Source organism: Penicillium psychrosexuale (genome assembly GCF_028828465.1).
Source record: "Penicillium psychrosexuale strain IBT 29551 chromosome Unknown utg000005l, whole genome shotgun sequence".
Taxonomy (NCBI): domain Eukaryota; kingdom Fungi; phylum Ascomycota; class Eurotiomycetes; order Eurotiales; family Aspergillaceae; genus Penicillium; species Penicillium psychrosexuale.
Window position 1 is genome coordinate 923,820 of NW_026643190.1, and position 20,595 is coordinate 944,414.

At 47.6% G+C, this 20,595-nt stretch overlaps 8 protein-coding genes across 8 annotated transcripts; 6 read left to right on the forward strand and 2 right to left on the reverse strand.

Annotated features, from left to right (window-relative positions):
* Positions 1-1,130: 1,130 nt before the first annotated feature.
* Positions 1,131-1,547, reverse strand: N7518_009289 (uncharacterized protein; the record flags this gene model as incomplete). Its single annotated transcript, XM_057190216.1, has 2 exons — positions 1,131-1,357; positions 1,481-1,547. 2 exons carry the CDS (start codon positions 1,545-1,547, stop codon positions 1,131-1,133), a joined length of 294 nt encoding a protein of 97 aa, XP_057037872.1.
* Positions 1,548-5,860: 4,313 nt separating this feature from the next.
* On the forward strand, positions 5,861-7,180 carry N7518_009290 (uncharacterized protein; the record flags this gene model as incomplete). Its single annotated transcript, XM_057190217.1, has 3 exons — positions 5,861-6,108; positions 6,239-6,379; positions 6,439-7,180. The coding sequence occupies 3 exons, from the start codon at positions 5,861-5,863 to the stop codon at positions 7,178-7,180; spliced, it is 1,131 nt and encodes a 376-aa protein (XP_057037873.1).
* Positions 7,181-7,244: 64 nt separating this feature from the next.
* On the forward strand, positions 7,245-8,924 carry N7518_009291 (uncharacterized protein; the record flags this gene model as incomplete). Its single annotated transcript, XM_057190218.1, has 1 exon — positions 7,245-8,924. The coding sequence occupies one exon, from the start codon at positions 7,245-7,247 to the stop codon at positions 8,922-8,924; it is 1,680 nt and encodes a 559-aa protein (XP_057037874.1).
* A 520-nt stretch (positions 8,925-9,444) lies between these two features.
* On the forward strand, positions 9,445-10,359 carry N7518_009292 (uncharacterized protein; the record flags this gene model as incomplete). Its single annotated transcript, XM_057190219.1, has 4 exons — positions 9,445-9,688; positions 9,740-10,004; positions 10,050-10,127; positions 10,194-10,359. 4 exons carry the CDS (start codon positions 9,445-9,447, stop codon positions 10,357-10,359), a joined length of 753 nt encoding a protein of 250 aa, XP_057037875.1.
* A 1,244-nt stretch (positions 10,360-11,603) lies between these two features.
* N7518_009293 (uncharacterized protein) lies at positions 11,604-11,828 on the forward strand (the record flags this gene model as incomplete). Its single annotated transcript, XM_057190220.1, has 1 exon — positions 11,604-11,828. The coding sequence occupies one exon, from the start codon at positions 11,604-11,606 to the stop codon at positions 11,826-11,828; it is 225 nt and encodes a 74-aa protein (XP_057037876.1).
* A 1,213-nt stretch (positions 11,829-13,041) lies between these two features.
* Positions 13,042-15,024, forward strand: N7518_009294 (3-hydroxyacyl-CoA dehydrogenase family protein; the record flags this gene model as incomplete). Its single annotated transcript, XM_057190221.1, has 3 exons — positions 13,042-13,539; positions 13,605-13,690; positions 13,764-15,024. 3 exons carry the CDS (start codon positions 13,042-13,044, stop codon positions 15,022-15,024), a joined length of 1,845 nt encoding a protein of 614 aa, XP_057037877.1.
* A 425-nt stretch (positions 15,025-15,449) lies between these two features.
* On the forward strand, positions 15,450-16,776 carry N7518_009295 (lactonase family protein; the record flags this gene model as incomplete). Its single annotated transcript, XM_057190222.1, has 2 exons — positions 15,450-15,844; positions 15,939-16,776. The coding sequence occupies 2 exons, from the start codon at positions 15,450-15,452 to the stop codon at positions 16,774-16,776; spliced, it is 1,233 nt and encodes a 410-aa protein (XP_057037878.1).
* Positions 16,777-17,232: 456 nt separating this feature from the next.
* On the reverse strand, positions 17,233-19,058 carry rfeD (uncharacterized protein; the record flags this gene model as incomplete). The annotated part of the gene is made up of 5 exons (XM_057190223.1): positions 17,233-17,910; positions 17,965-18,378; positions 18,453-18,604; positions 18,676-18,844; positions 18,945-19,058. The coding sequence occupies 5 exons, from the start codon at positions 19,056-19,058 to the stop codon at positions 17,233-17,235; spliced, it is 1,527 nt and encodes a 508-aa protein (XP_057037879.1).
* Between the last annotated feature and the right edge of the window lie 1,537 nt (positions 19,059-20,595).

Below are 20,595 nucleotides of genomic sequence, written 5' to 3' on the forward strand. Positions count from 1 at the left end.
CCATATGACATTGGAATTCTACCAATTCGGGCCGAAACCGATATTAATCTAATTGGTATGCCCAATAGATTGAGGGAAATCTCTAAGAGGGGCCCATGATAGATAATAGGTCACCAGGGTTATAGATCTATCAAGAGAGAGAAGAGGAAGAGAAGACGTGCACGGATTTGCTCGCCTGATAAACCAGGCAACAATTTACCCCTTATCACGTGACCCATGTGCCGAGGCTTTTCTAGGAGACAACAAACTGAATGCCGACTTCCCTCAGCTTCCCCGGTGGATTTGCTAGAGCCTAGTATTTGCAAGTGTATCGATCGGGTGTACCTTGCTACTATTGACGCCAGTTCATGTGACTATTGGTACCACTACTGAAAAAGTTCATTGTGGATATTGTGGCTCTTGGAGATTCGATACTACTAGTACCATTGCTCGGTAGTTGACCGTCACCTACGGAGTAGAAATTCCCCCGCTTCCTTTCAACTCCATATAACATACATATCTGCACCGACATATCCGCACGCGACCGGAAACCATAGAAGTTCCAATCGCGGAGGCATGATCTTATATCATATTGTGACCGCCTAAACTGGGAACTTTGATGATTTGCAAAAAGCATTCCCCTTGCCCAAGAAACAAAGAGCAACTACTATGCGGTCGGTCCGATAATGCGGACAAATTCTTAGTTAACAAATTCGAAGTCTTACGCTGTCATTCGATATCAACTTCGATTCCTGTAATTGCGGCAAATATTCGATTCATTGGCGCAGCGCTTTTGAGCTGGGGAAACGGGCATCCATGATGATTACCAGGCCCACTTAGTAGGGTCTTTCTCCCGACCGGACTTTCTGGGTGGCCTAGTTAAACGCCAGAAGACAAAGGTCATGTCGGAAATTCCTCGTCGGGATCGAAGCGGTCGGGGTCTCGGAAACCTGCAATGTGTCTAAGGATAGTTAGCATATTCTGTTCTGTAATAGGTGCATATCGTATATCATATACATATCCCCGGTTGACTCGTCGTAGATAATATTCTGCAAAAGAGGGAGCCATGGATGCCATCCATGACGCTTCAACTCTCTTAGGTTTGTCAATTTCACTCTTAACACGCTAAAGGGGATTCTGTAAACATACTCCTAGATATGGCGGAACTTCGTGCGAACGGCCTCGCGTAACTGCGCCGATTCAGGCCTCCAGAACTGATCCGTATCAAGTGGCTTCCCACTGACCCTTTCCCACACAATATTTGTTATGTAGCCGTCTAGAACCACGCCGTCCTTGCCTTGCTTTCCTTCTTTATAGGCGAGGAGAGCTGGGACCACAGTACAGTGTTGTTCACTGAGATCCTTCAAAGCTTCTAGCTCTAAATGCTGACGGTGTGGAGCTGCCTATTATTATCGAAGCCGGGGGAGCTGGAACTCTGTTCCGGGGTTGGGAATCTGAAAGTAAATTCTCATAAATGCCTTCTTGCTACTGTCTGTCGCACTGTAGCAGAGGTACTTGAACACGGCGAAGGAAGGTCCACCACCCAACTCAAGCTTACGGTTGGTCATGCTTTGGAAATCCTCGATGAGCTTCTCCTCGAGAACCCACTGCTGAGGCGAAGGAGTGGTGAAGGTCACTTATGTGCCTAGGCAAAGATCTGAATATCCCATGATAGACATGTTGGTGTGAAGATTCGATGACAAGAGTGCAAAAAGAAAGAGAAAAAACTGATCAGAGATGAGTGAAGAAACCGAAAATTTGAAGGTGAAGGCGTGACAATGATCGAAAGGTGTCGCGATAATACATTGTGGAATAGCGGAGGAATTCCACTAAAGTGAAATTTCCTATCTCCCATCCTCTTCCGCTTACTTCCTCCGCTCATATTCCTATAGAAAAAGCGCCTTATAATCTATAGGGCTACTTATATCTAGTATGGAGAATCACTATAGGTCACGCGTTGTTCTTTAGCGTATCAGAACTTCGGCAGAACTATTATCCCGAATATATATCCACAGCTACCTAAAGTAGTTAGGGGCAATCCAAATGTACTAGGGCGGCAAGAGGGGATTTCCTAACAAATCAAAAAAAAAACAAGACAAAAACATACAACAGTGAGGATTCGCTGGTGGCCACCCACCCAACTACTAACTGACAGCTGAGCAAGAGTACAACATAATTGGGCCATGATACTCAGCTGAAACGGCCGGCATCTTGGCATCTGCACACAGCCACGTGAGAGCCCTAGTAATTGGTTACTTTATGGCTCGAATTATGGGTCCTAGTCCTCAAGATCGTGGTTCGTGCCAATCCCGTCGATCCTGTTTTTCGCTCACTGCGAACTTCGAAGGACACCTTGCTCTTTAAAAGCCTTACAAAGAATATATATATGGGTCTACAAAAATAGCAAGATTTGCAAAGTGGTGCTGGGATTTATAGGCCTATTGAAGGTTTTCATAACAGAGAATAAGCACTGAAGGCGACTTTGTCCCATAGTATTCCATTTGACACCTTGCCCTAGTTCCTCAAAGGTGGATCAGATATATGAAAGGTTGTCCTCCATGATTATGATTTTTCTATATCCCACTTGGAACTCTGGTCCGTTAGAGAGTCAATCTAAGCATATGTCAGTATGAGTATCAAAGAATGTTAGTCGATTTGAGACTGACAAACCTTTCTAGTTGTGCAATAAAATCCACCCCTGCATTCTCCCTTGATCGGGAACAGTGTCCAGCTTTACACCCCTCACAAAGTTCACTGTTGTGAGGACCTCTGCTGCTGCCGGATTCCGAAATCGTCTCTACTGGCACTCCGTTCCATTTTTTGATCCGGTAGACAATTCTCTCGGCGTATGACTGGTCCAGCACTGGTCGACTGACCCAACTGCAGGTTTTACAGCGTTGGTGGTATACCCTCGCATTGTATTCTTGCCCTGGGTATAGACGAATTGTGACGGCGATCATTTTGCTTGACCATCCTCTGGATTTGCATGCTCGGTTATGGCATACAAAGCGACCCATGATGTTTGTATCATGATCTCTGATGCGCCTTGCGTCATTGTCATCCTCGTGGAATTTGAAATAAAGATTTTCCTCGACCAACAATGTTGATACCTCGTCGTGAAGAGCTGGATACATAGACCATTTGGCTATGGGCTTCTTTCTTTTAGCTGGAACCATCTTTTGTGGCATGTAGAGCAGCTGAAAGAATGAAACGATCAAGATATTCTTTTGACCTTGATGAAGGATGCGTGTTAAAGTCAAAAGATCGGATGGAAGCTAGTAGTGGTAGTTTGAAGAGTGCGATAGCTGGATTTTATCGTCAGGAATCTAGTATTTTCACAAATTATGACGGCGAGAAAAGCTTCGCTATGAGGGTGGGCAAAAAGAGAAAAATGGAAGGGAGGGATAGAGAGTAGATATAGACCACCGAAAAAAGCAAACAACGTTCGAGAGGCTTGCCATCATGGTGTCTCCGATAGTAAAGCTTACTTGATTGCTGCCACCTGTACACCTGTCTGACCAATCTCGAAATACCACGTAGAATACAGGCAATGACTCTTGCATTTTCGGGAACCAATGAGCCAGTCTTCGGCCATGGTCCGCTGAACAGAGGCCAAAATTCACACAAGATAAAGCTGTACTTTGTCAGCCGGTTCTCGTTGTCTAGGTATTTTATTGAATCCAGCGATTCTTTGGAGTCCGAATTAGAACTCTCGCATAGTTCAAGGAAGGCGGTATCTAGCTCCCATCAAACAAAACCCCGCTCCATCTGCCGTCGTGCTTTGATATATGGGTACCTAACCACCATGGTATATGACGGCTCTTATTGCTTCGTCACACGCATGCGCCGAAGAATGCAAGTATGCGTTGGCACAAAATTTTAGTCTTAGTAGAAGGATGCCTCCTGCATATATTGGATTCTTACATCGACGCGGAACACGGGTTTTAGTATTTCATGACCAGAGAAGACAAACTTGGCAGCCAATGGAGAGAGATAGTATGCGCGCTTTTTAACAATAAAAGCATCGGAAAACCCGCCAATCTTGCGCATGTGAAATTGGCACGGCATAATCGGGGGTTCAACAAGTCAATAGTAAGATGTATTTTCCAACCACTAAATGCTTTCAGTCCAGCCGTCACACCCAATCATATATCCCTCTGCCGTTGATACTGGAAATTCCGGTACAAGAAGAAAACATCAAGGAAGGCATCTACTAATCTATTCTCTATAAATTTGATACATATTGCAAAAAGGCCCTATAGGGGGTTGGGACCCGCATAAATCATGAGGTCGACATTGGAGAGACTTTTCAAGGATTAATGAAGACATCAGTGGATATCGCCAGTACGCAGAATTTGTGTAATATTTACCCTGTTGTTTAGACAGCTTAGAAAGCTATATATATCCTTTAATCAGAGGAAAATAGTATTTCGGGAAACCGGACTAATATGCGTTGTAACCACACTGATGTTGGGGTAGTTTCACCTTCTGCGCTGGTGTTTTATCATACTTTGGTTGTTGCTCGGGCCATTCCTCTCTAAAAACCTACGAAAATGAAGTTTTAGATATTGTGGGTAGCAGCTCATATTTGTTGATTCGTGATGGCGAGATGAGGATTTGGCTATTGATTTTCGACTCGCTTCACAGGAACAGACCTAAGCCACGGCGCACAAAGAACCACTTGCTGATCACCCAGTACAATAAGTCTAGCTCAAGCGATCTGAGGGTTACATGGGTTGGTCAGTACAGCCCCGGGCCTGGTCCACGCATAGTACTTAAAATATGTGTTTGGGCCCCGTCGCACTTAGCGGCGGGTTCGGGTATGACCAAGGCGACACTGTACAAACTATAGAACGTAGTTAGCATTGTCGCGTGATATGGATACCAAAGTGAGTGGAATCTTAAGAAGACTGAAAGTGTGGGACATTTTGAAGAAGCTTTCTAAGAGCATAAAGGACTGGTGGAGGAAAAGAACCATCCATGATTCTAAAGGAGTACTCAGTCTACTCTACTTTTGGGTAGCTTATCTAGCACGTAATTTCTTCTGGCTAGATCTTTATGTAGAGCTTTGGGTAGAGAATGAACTAGATTAATTTCCCCGAAACTCAAATCCAGCAGTTTGACCCCATGGCGATCGCTACCTAGATGAACGGCCCGGAGCTGCCCGCTGACCCCGACTCTCCCTAGCCTCCCATCGCGTGCTCCTATCGCGTGGAGGGCATACCAATAAACAATGGGGGAAAAAGCGAGAATGACGTATTTTTTCTCTCCTCCTGTTTATTCCTTTTTTTCACAGAAAACCCCGGCAGAAGTTATGGATACTGTAATTATTACTGGGACACCAACTAGGGTATGCCTAGTTCGCCGCCGAGTTGCCTTTTTGCCTGTCAGGCTTCCCTCCTAATATTCTCACCCTTGCGTTATAGAATAGCTAAGGTGCCTTCAGACCCTATCATTCTCTATAGAAGTATCTAGGCGGCTACTCTGTTCGCTCTAGCGTACTTATGTGTCGATGATCCATTTGTGAAAGTGGATATCCGTGGATGCAAGACACCAGCGCCCTGCGAATTTCCCAACTGCACGAGGCAAGCACAGCCACCTCCTCTCATTATAGTCTTGACTAGACCCCAAGGCGTTGGACTCGCTGCGCCCCGAATAGCGCCTACGCTGTGGGGCAGCTACAACAGTAATGTTAGTTCATTGCCTCCTTGAAACTAGGATTAGGGGCCGCGAAGATGAAGTCTCGCCTGCGAGTTTCCGCATACGTCAGGGTTGGACTATATATTAGTATTTATATCTAGACAACTGTCGGAATGCCCATAGCTATACTCTTTCATGACTGTAGACCACACTGTTCAAGTCTCAGACCTACACTTTACCCATGCCATTCACATCCAAAGAACGGAAGCAGGTCGAAAGACTCAAACGGAAGTATAGAATTGAATTCCGCGGAGAGGTGCCAAGCTCTGAATGGTCCGATAGCCATCGTCCGACTTTTATTGCGGTTGGTGAGCTAGGAAAGAGGCAATTCGACACCTATGCGGCTTGTGCGACAGCTATTGAAAATGCACCATGGACTGCAGAAATAAGAAACATGCCGATGAACTCTCTGAGCGGGCTAAGCGCTATGTGAGTCGAAATGAATCGACCTGGCGGTTTGCGTGCGAACCCTACGCATTGGCTCGACTTACTTCAGAGGTCGTCTGGTAGAAATTCTAGTTCCAACGATATTAACAAAATGGCTTACATTGGAACCCAGCAAGTTTTGTCGAAAGCGAGTATGGCGTTCGGAAATCGAAGCGACAAGTGAGGGGAACTCGACTATGACAGAAGCCCTGCGTGTTAGGCAGAATAAACGAGAGCCCTGTCGGTGTCCGCGAGACTTCAGACTTGAGGATTCGTGAGTTACAAATTAAGAACACATCACCCGCTAGTCACTGGCACTAACAAGCCACGCAGAATGGAAGCTGTCGGGTTGAATCGGATTTTTGGCCATCGGGAAGATGAACCAGTACACCACGATTCAACTATCCAGAAAGAACTACCAAGTGCAACAAAACCGGATGCAATCTACGGACTTCGGCAGACTCGAAACATTGAAAACCTCGTGAACGATACAGCCTGTATACATAGAGCGGAGGATGATCATGATATGCTTGTTCATGAGATCCTGGGAGATCCCCCGCTCAGTGAGGAAGGAGATCCAGTGGTGTTCCCATTCCTTCTTCTCGGGGCAAAGTCGGCGAAGTCGGCAGATAGCGATTGGAATTCCATTAAGTTGCAATCCGCGTTTCCGGTGCGGACTCTGTTATGCACGCAGGAGTTGTTGAAGAATATGACCGAGCCGCACGCGAAGCGGCAGACTGATCCATTAGTCTGGTTACTAATGAATAGAGGAGAGGATTGGCGAGTGTCTGTGGCATGCGTATATAATGGTGCAGGCGAGAAACCTGGGACCATCGGTACTACTGAATATGTTCGTTTCACCTGCGGTTCTTGTTCTAAGAGACGTTTCCTGGAGCAAAGATGGCGCGTGCTAATTTTCTCCCAGCAAATTTTTGATCTGTGGGGAGGCTCTATTACATCGAGAAATGGGGCATTGCAACTTCTGCTGATTGTCGATTATGTCTTCGAGTGGGCTCGTGACATTTATCGAGGACATATTGAACAAACTCAGGATCGTAGCATCCGGGGAGAATGATTGTGCAAGCATGATTCATCCAGATACCGACATATTTTCCACATTCACGGCAATACATCCTAACATGTCGGAGGAAAACGATAGAAGCACCCAAGACAGCTATCATCGGGGTCTCAAAGGTTTCGAAGCAATGGACAACCAGCTGGGGATCATTCGACATGCCACCTTTGTCGAGAGCCAATATCGTTGCTTTTTAGTGACAAGAGACAATGTGACGACAATGCTACAATCAACTCAAGATAAAGCTAGAAAAATCCTCGCCAGCCAAATCATCACAAAGTTACAAGAGACTCCTCTATCGATAAGTTGGGCCTGCCTGGGTATGATGGAGGAGGAGTGGACTGGACGTTCCAGGACGCCACGATCACATCATCTCGATCAAACCAAATTCTATGCTTCAGTGACATATGCTTCATTCCTACTGCCGAACTGGGTGAAGGTTTGGGAGTTGACCGTGATCGCCGTTGCTGAAGATGCATTTGAGCATCTCGTTACAGCCTCCGTGTACAGCCCCCGGCGAGTAACTTGTCGGCCGCCTTTGGTGGGAAACGAATGTGAAATCGAAGTGCTGAAGAATATCATCGCTAAACTTCATGCGGGAACTACGAGACATATCCTCTTCGCTGCCATCCGACGAATTTGTCTGAGAGTAGGTGGCGGGGGATTTCAGATTCGGTTGGTGGCTAGCAATGCAATCCCTAGGGATATCGTCCATTACATTTACAACCAGTTCAAGAAAGGGGAACTCGAACCCCAAGAACCATTTTTACATACATTGAGTTCCTTTGAACAGATACATTTGTCAAATTCCTCACTGGAGCCTTTTAACTTCGGTGATCTCGATGTTTTCGCAGACGGGTGTGTTCTGGTCTATGCCCAAGGCCATAAACACGATGCTGGACGCCAGATGAGCTCGGTATGCGTCCTTCTCATGGATGGACCACCCGATTTACCAACGCCAGAGACTTTAGGTATGGCAATCAAAAACACGTTTGAGAACCATGATGTCTATCACACCTCGTGGATTCATAGGGTCCCGAACATCCGCGGCCTAGGAAAGGATAAAGCTGGAGAAAGGTGGAATATCAAAAATTCTTATGGTATTTTCTCAGAAGGATTTCAATTTGTAGATTGGATCCTATTTCTGGGTTGCGAACCTCCCGTTCGCCAAGGTTCGCCACGGCCCGGGATGAGCGCGTATCTCTTTTCACGCAATCATTACCCTTGGCAGGAACCTGGATACATTTATCCATCCATTGCCGGGCGGATTTTCAACATTTACAAAACTGTCACTCGGGAGGTTCAATACTGGCGGACTATTGCGAAGGAATGCAAAGACCAGGGGATCGACTGCTGTGATCTTTGCGTCGGTGAAGTGGAAATTGGGCGAGATATTTGCAAACAGTGCAGTGCTGAGATCGTCCAAGTAGACGAGTTTTGGTTCAAAAATGCCCTTCTTGGGAAGCAGCCAATTGACTATAGACCCATCGACCCAGACTTTCAAGAATTCGCGCGAAATTTGCGCTTCAAGATGGAAGATCATGAAGTAAGCGACATCGATGTCAAGTTTGAGAAATACCTCAGTTTCTACGAGGAACTAGATGAGGGATACGATAACTTGCATGAATTACGAACGCAAACTATGAAGTTTGAGAGGATTCAGTGGGAAGCAGAGTGGCAATCTAGGAAACGGAAAAGGTCTTCTGATATAGGTTCAGAAACTGACTCCACGGAGAAGATTTAAATTGTGAAGTTACTATTATTCAAACCGCTGCTGTCTCGAAGGTTGTTACACCCCAAATGTCATTTAGCTTACCCAATGATAAATTCTCTTCATTCTACCTCTGCCTCTCCGAAAGGACTTTGTCATTGACATTGAAGATATCCTATTACACCACACAGATACAGCTCCCCGGGGCTAATGTACTAGCATTATAATGTTTGTTCTGTGAATTAAATAAGAACTGACGTGGCGTTGCGAACCAAAGTCACAGCCTCGTATCCGAGAGTTTTGATTTTATGCATAGGATCATGCTCTGACGGGCTCGGGGAACGAGATAGATCCAGAACAAAGCCATACATCGATAAATGAAGAGGTGATATAATGATAAGGTTGTTTCGAGGTTAGGGAATGTTGGGGTTGTTTGCATGTTTTACGTCCAAGGTTTGTATATTACCCATGGTTGACGAGCTCTCACCTGGGCAACTTTCTCAAGTCCTACTCCAATCGCATCATTTGCAACATCATTAATCCCTAACCTATCATGTCTAACTCTTCTAACTCTGGTCAAGTCCTCTCTGGCCTCGAGGGCACACAAATTACGATGAACACTCCGCCCCAACCCCCGATTAACTTTGTGCCTAAGATCTGGGAGATAGTCGAAAAGATTGAAGAGGATATCGTGACCCAGTCCGAGCAAAATTTCATTGATGGTAGGGGTCCTGCATACGTTGCTGGAAAGTTTTTGTGTCGCCCCTCCGGTGCGCAAGGGCCCCTCGGGTTCTTGCGTATCTATCAGCAGATACCCTGGCTTGGAACATAATTGCAAAAGGCTTCAGTCCGAGCTGCCCAGGATATCGGGCCTTTCGAGCCCCCAGAGCTCCAAGCCCTGAAGCACTTCAAGCAGCGAGGCTGTAAAGTTGTTCCCGAGCTTCTTGGATATCAGTTTGGGAAGCAGGATAAGGGAGATCTCATACCGGGCGGATTTGTCACATATGTGATATGGGAGAAGGTGCCTGGCGAGCCCTTGGAATTCACCCGGTTCTGGAATTGCGCTTTCTCGGAGCGGCAAAACATTCGCGTCAAGTTCCGACAGATTTACGAGTACGTTGCCTACGCGATTGCCTATTCAGGGCTGACATGAACTAGGATGCTTTTACCGTTTGACTACCAAGTTTGGGTACCCAGTTGCACTAAAATCATATACGAATGGTCTACTGGAGAGATGTACGTGTGATTCTTGCTCTCTGGTTATCCTCGATGATGATGAGATAGCTGACTGATTCATTTCAGGCACATATCCGGCTTCAAAGATGCGAGCAACCGCTTTCCTGATAAGGTTTGGAGCGACGCTGACTATGCCCTGCACGATCCTGTTTTAGTGGATCCGTCCTTCAAGTCGTATTTCCCCATTGAGAGCACCGACTTGTACCGAGACGACAATGGCTGGGAATGGTAGATAGATCAAGCCTCTTTCTCTTAAGTTATCTTCCTGGATTTTCATTCGAGTTGATGGTGGGTTATATGATAATCCACTGGTTCAGAAATAGCTTATCACGATAAATGCAAGTTCAAACTAGCCTTTTAAGAATTCGGGATTCATTATCACCTAATATAACTATTAATATAATTCACAAGCGAGTGGCCACCCTACCCAAAACGCGTCCATGAATTAGGACTTAGTTAGTTCAACCACCCACCATGCCACCAATACGCTCTCAATCATCTACAGATTCAATAGAGCAAGAGGATAGGATCTTATTAGCTATCCAGGCTTTGAAGAATCAAGAATTTACCAGTATTTCTCTCGCCGCTCGCACTTTTAATGCACCGCGTTTAATACTTCGGCACCGCCTTAGTGGTATATAATACCGCGCGACTTCTCGCGCTAACTCAACTGAATTATTAAAGGGGGACAAACGGGGGAGAGGGATATATAATAGCTAGTCCTTAGGTCTAAGCCTTCCTTCTCCATCAATAAGATTCCGAATTGACACTGTACCTACTTCTTTCATCCCAGCTGTACGAAACCTTCTACCAACTGGTGACCTCTGTCCCTAGATGGATATATCGAGTGTTCTTATGTCTCGTCAAGCTTCATTTCCAAAAAGTTATTAATAGAGGTCCATAACGGGGCCTAAGATGAACATGATATTGCTATACTGAACAAACAAAAACAAAAACATACAACAGTGAGGATTCGCTGGTGGTCACCCACCCAACTACTAACTCACCGGCGTGTGGCTTGAGTACGGCTGAGCGGACGGGAAGCCCTGTTTTCCACACCCTATGGTCGTATGTACCAGTTCATGTGGGGGAGAGGTATGTAGAGTGAGAAAATTGGGTTGTGGAACGGACTGGGTGCAACAAGAATAAGCAGGGTAAGAATTGGGTGAGAATTTTCCTAGGTAGGAATCTTATCTGTTAATCTGTTTGACCATGAAGAAAATCAATTCATGTTCGGTTTTTTATACCGTGTTTCGGACGCTAGCTTAACCCAAGATAAAACCATCAGTAGGAACCTTAGAACTATATACTCCCTACAACTACACGTGTGGGAACGGCCTGCACAAAAATACCTATCGGGGCCGCAAACCTTAAATGAGCGCATTCTGACGCATCTATGGTTGAATCAGATCAAGACAGTTAAGAACACAACTCCAGGCCTTGATCTCGTTATCTTTCATCATTCAATCTTCGATCATGGCAGACGAACAACCTGAATTCGTTCCACCCCCCGAGGGACTGTGGATACTTGATGATACTGGGAAAAATCTCAAATTCCTGTCCGAAGAAGAGCTCAACCGAAATGCTATCGAAACCACTGATAATACGATACCCAGAGAGCCACCCGCAGAGGTCATCACCTACCCTTACTCCTCCTCAAGAGAAGATGCAAGATGGGCTCCGCGACTTGGGCTGGAATGACGCTGCCATTCACAACTTGCTCACTATCCTTGAAGATGCACAGCGGTACAACGTTGCAAAGCTGCGCCAGAAAAAGGCTCGATGCGCTCGGCAATCAAAATACAATGGATTTCTCCTATCTCAAACGTGGACTTTCTAGTACAGCTGATGAAGATTATCAACTGCAGCTGTACCTGTTGGATGAGGTAAAGCGAAGACGTCTGGTTATGCTTGGAGAAGAATAAGAATAGCTGGAAAGGCATATGGTTAGCGTTGAGGAGAATGATAAGCAGGAAGGTAGTGGTTACAATGGACGTCTGTTTCAAGTGCAATTTTCATAGTGTCAAATTTGGTGAACAACTTCAATACTATCTTTATCCCACGACCATACCATCTAAGCCACATATTTATATTGATCCAACACCAGAGATAGGGTTTGAAATTGAATTGATATTCGCTATAAAACATTAGATGTATATCTATAGGGACAAAGACGTATCCGGGGCCAAGTGATATGTCAAACTCGGTATGGCAAGATCCGTAAAGAGGAATCGTGTTGTGTGTATGTTTGTAATTGAAGGTAAACAGCCCAGCTTGCTCCCATGCGGGAATCTGAATAAAGCGGGATTTGCTAGCTTACTTTCGAGATGGTCTAAAGTCACCTAGGGGTCATGGTGGGGCACGATATGACAAATTTCTGGTACTCTTGTCGAGTATGCCCAACACTTAGTACCGGCAATTCGTAATGTCTCTCCAGATATATATTGTACATATTTCGGGGATCTGAAGGGTCCTTAAGCTTATTAGAAAAACTTTTCGTTCCGCGAACATTCCGTGATGATTCCATGGCTAATCCGAATCAACCGAACCCCCTCTGATGCAGAGTAGATCCAGAATCTACGCCTGGAAGCACTACAGTTCTTCTCCTGGAAACTCATACGAGTCATACCTATAATGCCGGCCTCCGATGGCGGAGCCCTAACATGTCCAATGATCTTAGAAAGCGACCCAAGTGCATAGAAAGCCTCCTAATCATTAGCATCGTAAAATCCGACTTAGTTAAAAAGCATATATATATGAAAGCTTATAATCAACTGTCGCCTTGGTTATATGTCCTAAATAAAGTCCTAAAGTCCACGCTTTTCCGCTCTCCACGTCATATCGACATACTTTCTATATGCCAGCACATAGTATCTACATCCTCCCTTCATACTCCTACGTATCCACCTCTAATATGGGTGTTAAGCCCAGAACCGACCGCCCCGTCGCAGTCATCGGCGGCGGCGTCCTCGGCCGCCGCATCGGCTGTGTCTTCATCGCTACCGGCTACTATGTCCACATCCGGGATCCCTCGCCGGAGGCTCTCCGCGACGCGGCAGAGTACATCGATCACCACAAAGCCGAGTTCTCGTTGATGCCGCGTATTCACAAGGCCCGTGAAGGAGATAGCGACGGAAACCCGAACGAGCCCAAGACCCACGTTTCCCAGGTTGATATCGAGGCGTATACTTCTGCGCCCTACGGTATCTGCAAGACTTTCACCGAGCTGGAGCCCGCTGTTTCCAATGCTTGGCTGGTTATCGAGGCTGTGCCTGAGGTGCTGCAGTCCAAGATTGATACTTTGGCGGAATTGGATAAGTGCGCTCCGGCGGATTGTTATATCGGCTCTAGCAGCTCTTCAATGAAGTCAAACTTGATGCTTACCAAGGTCTCCCCCGAGCGTCAGCGCGAAGTACTCAGTATTCACTTCGCTATGCTTCCTGCTATCCGCATTGTCGAGCTGATGACGTGTGTAAGACCGACCCCGAGATCCTCCCTTACCTGGAGACTGTCTTGGGCGAGTGTGGCATGTTGCCAGTGACAGCTCACCGTGAATCGACCGGGTATGTACTATAATTCTAATAATAAAGTAAATAGCCCCCATAGCAGCACAGCATACTGACTCCAAACCCGCAGATTCATCTTCAACCGCATCTGGTCAGCAGTCAAGCGCGAAATCATGCAAATCCTCTCCGAAGGCGTCAGCGACCCCGGCGAAATCGACCTCCTCTGGGAACACATGTTCAAGAACGGCCCTCTCCCCTGCCAATTGATGGACCAAGTCGGCCTCAACACCGTCGCCTTCAACGAAGACAGCTATATCCAAGAGCGGGGTCTCCCCTCCGGTCCAACCGTCGACTGGCTACGCAAGGAATACATCGACCAAGGACGCCTCGGCAAGAAGAGCAAAAAGGGCGGCCTCTACCCCCCGCTCGCGAAATCCTCTTCCGCAGAAGCAACCCCAGCAAACCCGCACAGCGCAGCAAAAGACATTTACCTGCTCGATGTCGGGCTCGGCGGAAACGCAAAGGACGTTTCGCAGGTGCACGCGAACGGCAAGATCCTGCGCTTCAACCTCGCAACACAGAGAATCACTCCTGTCCTTGTCGGCCAGAACCTGCCGGACAGTATCGACGTGTCACTGAGCACGCAGCGCATCTTCTGGACGAATATGGGTCGCAGCATGGCTGCCTGTGATGGCTCTGTTTGGTCGGCTGATCTTGACGGTGGCGATGTGACGTGTATTGTCCCTGTTAGACAGGTGCACACGCCTAAGCAGATTGCGGTTATCGAGCCGCGGAAGCTGATTTACTTCTGTGACCGTGAGGGCACAAGCGTGCACCGCTGTGACTATGATGGTAGTAATCACGTTATTCTGGTACAGCGCCGTGCGGAGCCTGGCTTGAGTCTGTTAGAGCGGACGACGCTTTGGTGTGTGGGTGTTACTGTCGATGTTGAGCGCGGTCTCTTGTATTGGACCCAGAAGGGACCTGCTAAGGCTGGTCGTGGTCAGATCTTCTGCGCTGGCTTGGATATTCCGGCCGGTGAGACTGCTGAGAATCGGACTGATATCCAGCGTCTGTGGGACAAGCTCCCCGAACCTATTGATATTGAGTTGGATACTGAGACTCAGACTCTGTACTGGACGGATCGTGGTGAGCACCCTTTCGGCTGCACGCTGAACCGCGCGTACATTGGTGGTGAAGAGATGGATATGGAGAAGGTTATTCTGGCGCGTCATTTCCACGAGCCTATTGGCTTGAAGTTGGATAAGGCGAACAACATTGTGTATGTGGCTGACCTGGGTGGTAGCTTGTACTCGGTATCGTTGGAAGATGGACTTAGAACCGAGCTTGTGCGCAATGATGTTTGCTTCACTGGTTTGACATTGATTTGACTTCTAGCGAAACATATATCTTGGAGAATAGATTATCGATCCACCCTCGCAGTAACGAAGAGCCCCCACGTAACATGGGATGAAAGCTAACATGTAACCGTGACGAAGTGGCTATCTCGTGGCTTTATCACGATGTGGGGGATTAACCCTAATTCATTTAGCTATTGTGATAGTTAATATGCACGATACAACATTGTGCATATGCATAGCTGAAACAGACTAAAGCAATACAACATAAACACAATAATAATGGCACCCCTGTCTTCCCCTCGTCCATTCCTAGACAGCCAGGGACTGCCGATCCCCTACCGCGTCTTCCCAATCCCCACCCCAATCAGCTCTGCATCACTACATATACTAGTAGGACTCCCTACCTATATCCATCACACCAGATTTCAGGTAGCAGCATCTACCAAACCCCTGAAATGCACCTCCAAAACCTCCTACCCATCCTCTCCGCCTTGGGAACAACCTCAGCCGCCATTATTACCTCCAAACCAGCCCACCTGTGGGCAACCCACTACAATGGGAACGTCTACACCCTAGCCCTGAAGAATAATGACCTCTCCATATCACAAACACTCAAGACCTGCGGCGACATGCCGAGCTGGTTAACCCTAGACGCGCAGACCCGTACCGTCTACTGCTCCGATGAGAGCGGAACTGCCGATCCTTCCACGAATGGCACGTTGACGGCCCTGCATGTCAAACCAGACGGCACGCTGCGTAAAAGCGCGGTCGCGAAGACTGTCGGTGGCGGCGTGAATAGTGTTATTTATGAGTCGGATGCGGGGAAGAAGTTTATTGCAATTGCGCATTAGTATGTTTTTCTTCCTTACCTACATGCCCAGTCTTGGCTGCCTAGGATTGTGTTGTTGTGGATGTGGTGTGGGCCTATACTAACAATCAAATAGCGAAGGCTCAGCCATCTCAACCTTCGCCCTACCTATTAAACAAAACCAACCAAGCCTGCAAGCCTTCCATTTCAACCTGACAAGACCGGGCAAATTCGACCAGCAGGACTCGCCGCACCCGCACGAAGTCATCCTCGACCCGACCGGCTCGTTCATCGTCAGTCCGGATCTCGGCGCGGATCTGCTGCGCGTGTATGCGATCGAGGATGGTCCGTCGGGAAAGCTGTCAGAGTGTCCGAGCGTGAACATTACCTACGGCAGCGGGCCGCGACACGGCGTGTTTTGGACAGATGGCACCGGCCGGTCTGAGGTTGGGTCGACACATTCGCGGAAGATAGCCGCTGTCGGCGAGACGATGTTCTATCTTGTTAATGAGATCGGGGGTACGATGATGGTTTTTGACGTTTCATATTCGAGGTCTGGGTGTTTGTCTTTTGAGCAGACGCAGACACTGGTGCCGTATCCCGGGGGTGTTATGCCGGAGGGTGCGACGCCGGCTGGGATTAGCAGAATCAGGAATGCGCTTTATGTTTCGATTCGGAGTGATCAGGGGTTCGCGCCGAGTGATTCAATGGTTGTGCTTGATCGGTCTCCTGTAGATGGGTCGGTTGAATTGCGGGACTCATCTTCTGCATTTGGCAAGGTGCCGCGGACCTTTGTGATCAACCGTGCTGGAGACCTGGTTGCCGTTGGAAATCAAGCTTCTGCGACGGTCGCGATTGTGCGCCGGGATCCGAAGACAGGGAATTTGGGTGAGGAGATTGCTTCTCTACAGGTTGGCGAGCCTGGAAAGGTGGGAACTGCGGAGGGTCTTAGCAGTGTCATCTGGGATGAGTAGATTGGTTATATAAATCAAGAATTGGATGTGGGAGGACACGCCTGTCTCCCATGGCCACAGCTCTCTTCTATAAACAGAAAATGAAATCATTGCAGTACAAGTTGCATCACATGAAAGACTTGAAAAAGCATCAAAGCATATACTTCATGACCAAAGATATGTCCACCAGAATGCGAAAAAAGAGAATGTAGAAAATTGAATGTCGAAGACCAGCTTCTTCGGGATTTTGTTGACTGTCGGAAACCTGCGCCGAAAAGACCTGGCCTGAAAAAAAAAAGCAACTCCTGCAACATCGTCTGGATGATAGATCCTGCCAGATCAGTGAAAAAAAGAAACCCAGAAAACCGGAAATGCCGATGGAATGAAGAATAAATAACAATATAAGAATGAACGTGTACCAAACATCAGTCGTAAAATGCGTAATGCCAAAAATGTAGGCTGTCTTAATGAAGTCGTTCACTTGATGTCGATTTGGAAAGCCTTCCATTTGCCTCCCACCGTTCGACAGCGAGGACACCCACGAGGACCAGGGTAGCTTGTCGGTCCTTGTGAGGCATTATTTAATGGTCCATTCCCCGGGGTTCGGAATGAAGCGGGCGGGCTTGAAATGAACATGCCCACGCAGTCGCGGCAAACTCCACAGATGCACTCCGTACAAGCATAGCACTCATTCAGTGCCGAGGGTCGTTTGCACTGAGCGCAAAACACCTGAACCTCTTTGTTGCGGAAAGACGCCGGAGTAGGGTTGGAAAATCGGTGATGTTGGCGCTGGGACATGGACGGGATAAGATTCATAACTGGGCTGGAATCAGAGTTTATGGACGGCGCGACTCCCGAAACCGATGATGCAAAATTTCTACCCGATGCTGAAGACATGGAATCGAGCGATGATTCAATAGATGGGAATGGTTCCAAGTCGCTCTCACGGCTGCGGTGATTCTCGTATGGTGGTGGGGTCAATGATTTGTGCAAAGGCGAGGCGGCGTATGAATGCGGTGGGAATGGCCTATGTGAAGAGATCGGAGGCAATCCTGTGGATTGGAAAGCGGGTGGTAGCGAGGACCGATTTTTCACCCCAGAGGGGGCAGACGTCACGCTGGAAAGTAGTGGGGCAATCGTTGGAGACCGACCAGCCTAAATTGGCGCATCAGTACCCAAGAAAAATTCCAGAATTGCATTCAAACTCACCTCTGAATATGGCTCATCGTCTACTTCGGTTGCCGACGTCGCCGCTTCAATCAAGTCCTCCCAGCGCTTGCCTTGCGCCCAGGCCGCGGTTTGTGGCTCTGCCGAAAGGGCTTTGCGGTCACCGAGGCTTGGTCGCCGGCCGAATTCCTTTGACTTGGGGCGATCCTGCTTAGGTTTCCGGGCCGATTGGGTGATGGAAGATTTGCGCGGGCGGCAAAATTTGTCTCTCCGCTGGATCGGCGGTAATGTGGATGAGCGACCAGGCGGGGAGTGATTGAGGATGGACGGGAGAAGCTCGCGCGGACGAGGCGTAAACGGCGGAAGGGATTCCTGCTTGAAATGGTCGCGGAGTGGGGGAAGTTCAATAGCTCCGCGCATGCGAGGATGACTCAAGTCGGTATCCGAATGGGTATCCTGGGGAAATGCAGGTCAGTGCCACTGTGGAGAGACTCAGGGGTCGGAGCCCACAACAGCCCGGAGCGACAAACCATGTCTGTATCCCAATCCGAGGCCAGTCTATGGTGATGCAGTTGTGCCAAAGCCACCGCCGCCGTGGCCGCAGCTGGGTGGGGTTCATCCAGAGCTCGAGGGGTAGGCGGGGAGCCGTCCGCCACATAGATGTCTCTTTCCGGCGCCACATCTGTGCGTAGCCGTCAGTACGTGTAGCGACCAAGCAAGGCAATCAAGACCAAAAAAAAAAAAAAAACTGACCATGAGGTCGACGAGGTTGAGCGGGTTCGGGAGGTGACAGCTGCACCCGTTGCTCGAGCGGGGTGTTCACCATCATCAGGAAGCTCTCCTCGGTAGCCGGGAGCTTCGGGATGTAGTGGTTCGGGTGCGCACGTCGAATGTGCTCCTGCATGGAGCGATAGCGTTTTTCCTAGAGCACCAACCGGATTAGTTCAAGTTGGAACTCCCGAGTTGCACGGGTATAGCTCTCGCACGCCGGTGATAGGTGGGGCTTGGGGGCGAGTACTCACACCGAGACATCGCTTGCGACAATTGGAACTATCATTGTTCTTCAAGGGACAGACCACCTCATTATTGGCATCGGTTACCGAGAACGAGCTGGTCAGTGAGCTTCGAGGAGGCATGGTGCATATGATCATCCGAGATCCCGGGAGTTGAGATAAAAAAAGGAGGGGCGAATAAAGAGGGCAGCCAAGCACAGACAGGGTTGATATGAACAAGAAAGGGAAATGCAGTTCAACATGCTCTGTGTGTAGAGAAGAAGAAGGGAAGAATTGGAAAAGGGTAAAAAAAAGGAAAAGGACGAGAGGGCGGCTCATACGGAGTACATTCAGAGAGTACTTCGAGGGCTAGTTGTGGGAGAGTCACTGGGGGTATTACGGGTAATTACGCAGAGTTCGCCTTATTCTATTTTTTACTCCGTGCTTCTTCGATTGGGTGAATATTTGGTATCTGTCGTTGGATTCAAATTCTGCTATTAATTCTCGTCCGGAATAGCTTCCCTCTCTACTTCTGATTGTATAGTTCTGTAGTTGTGAGCTCGAATACCTGGCTATCGTGCCTATCGAGTATCGATAACCAAAAGAGGGGCGTGCAGCTTTGAGCTTCCCTGGTAAAGTAAACCCCCATTCTTGGAATTTAGCTTATTTACTTGTTAAAGTGGAATTCAACGAAATACAAAGGAAATGAAAGGAAATGAAAAGGAAATTAACGAGGAAATTAACAAGGGAAAGGAGTGAAAAATGAAAGAAAAAAGAAAAAGATACGGTATTGTACAGAACTGGTATTTAAATACAACCGATTAGCACGGTTCGTCGGAAACCCCGGTGGAACACCGAAGCTCTTAGCGATTTTCATTGAATTTATAAATTCTGTTAAGTGACATCCATGAATGTCGATTTTTTTATTCGGACTATTAATAAAATAAACACATATCTAGCGCTGTTCTAATGCACAACCCGGGCAAAAGGAAAGAAACCGAAATATGTCGCGATAGGCGCTATCAGCGGCCCCTCTGAAGCTCTCCCCAGCTCCTGAGCTTCATTCCAGAAGGGAGGAAGCTCCGGGTGGCGAACTAGCGCCACGTTACAGCGTAATGTTACGTATGTATTATTGGAGGTTTCCATGGTTGTATTATCTTATTTCTAATTTTATACTTGGTCGACCAATATTGGGGAACATCATGCGATAGAGCAATGGAAGGGGTAGAGGCGCGTGACTTCTTATGCCCTACCTGAATACTATATGAGAATGCTTGAATACATACCTAGGTACATGTAGCCATTCACTATATTGTATATCTCTCTCGAGTATCCGATTCCCAGATCTTCCAAGTACCTGTCAGCTCTGACCTCCATTTATTCTTAACTCTAAAGGCATAGCTTTCTAGATTACTTGCCTAAATACCAATTACCAATTACCAATTACCAAATACCAAATACCAAAGACCAATACCTTACCAATACCCTGTATAACAAAATGCCGATGAAGAGCATCCCAAAGCAGCATGATTGGCCCCCAGTCCCCACCGACTCTCCAATTACCTTCATTATCATTGGTGCAACTCCCACGCCATCCCGGTTCTGGGTGGCCGTGCAGGGGATCAACAGAAAAGTCTGAGATTTCCAGTTCGGGGTTTTGGTATGCTGTACGAGGTACATT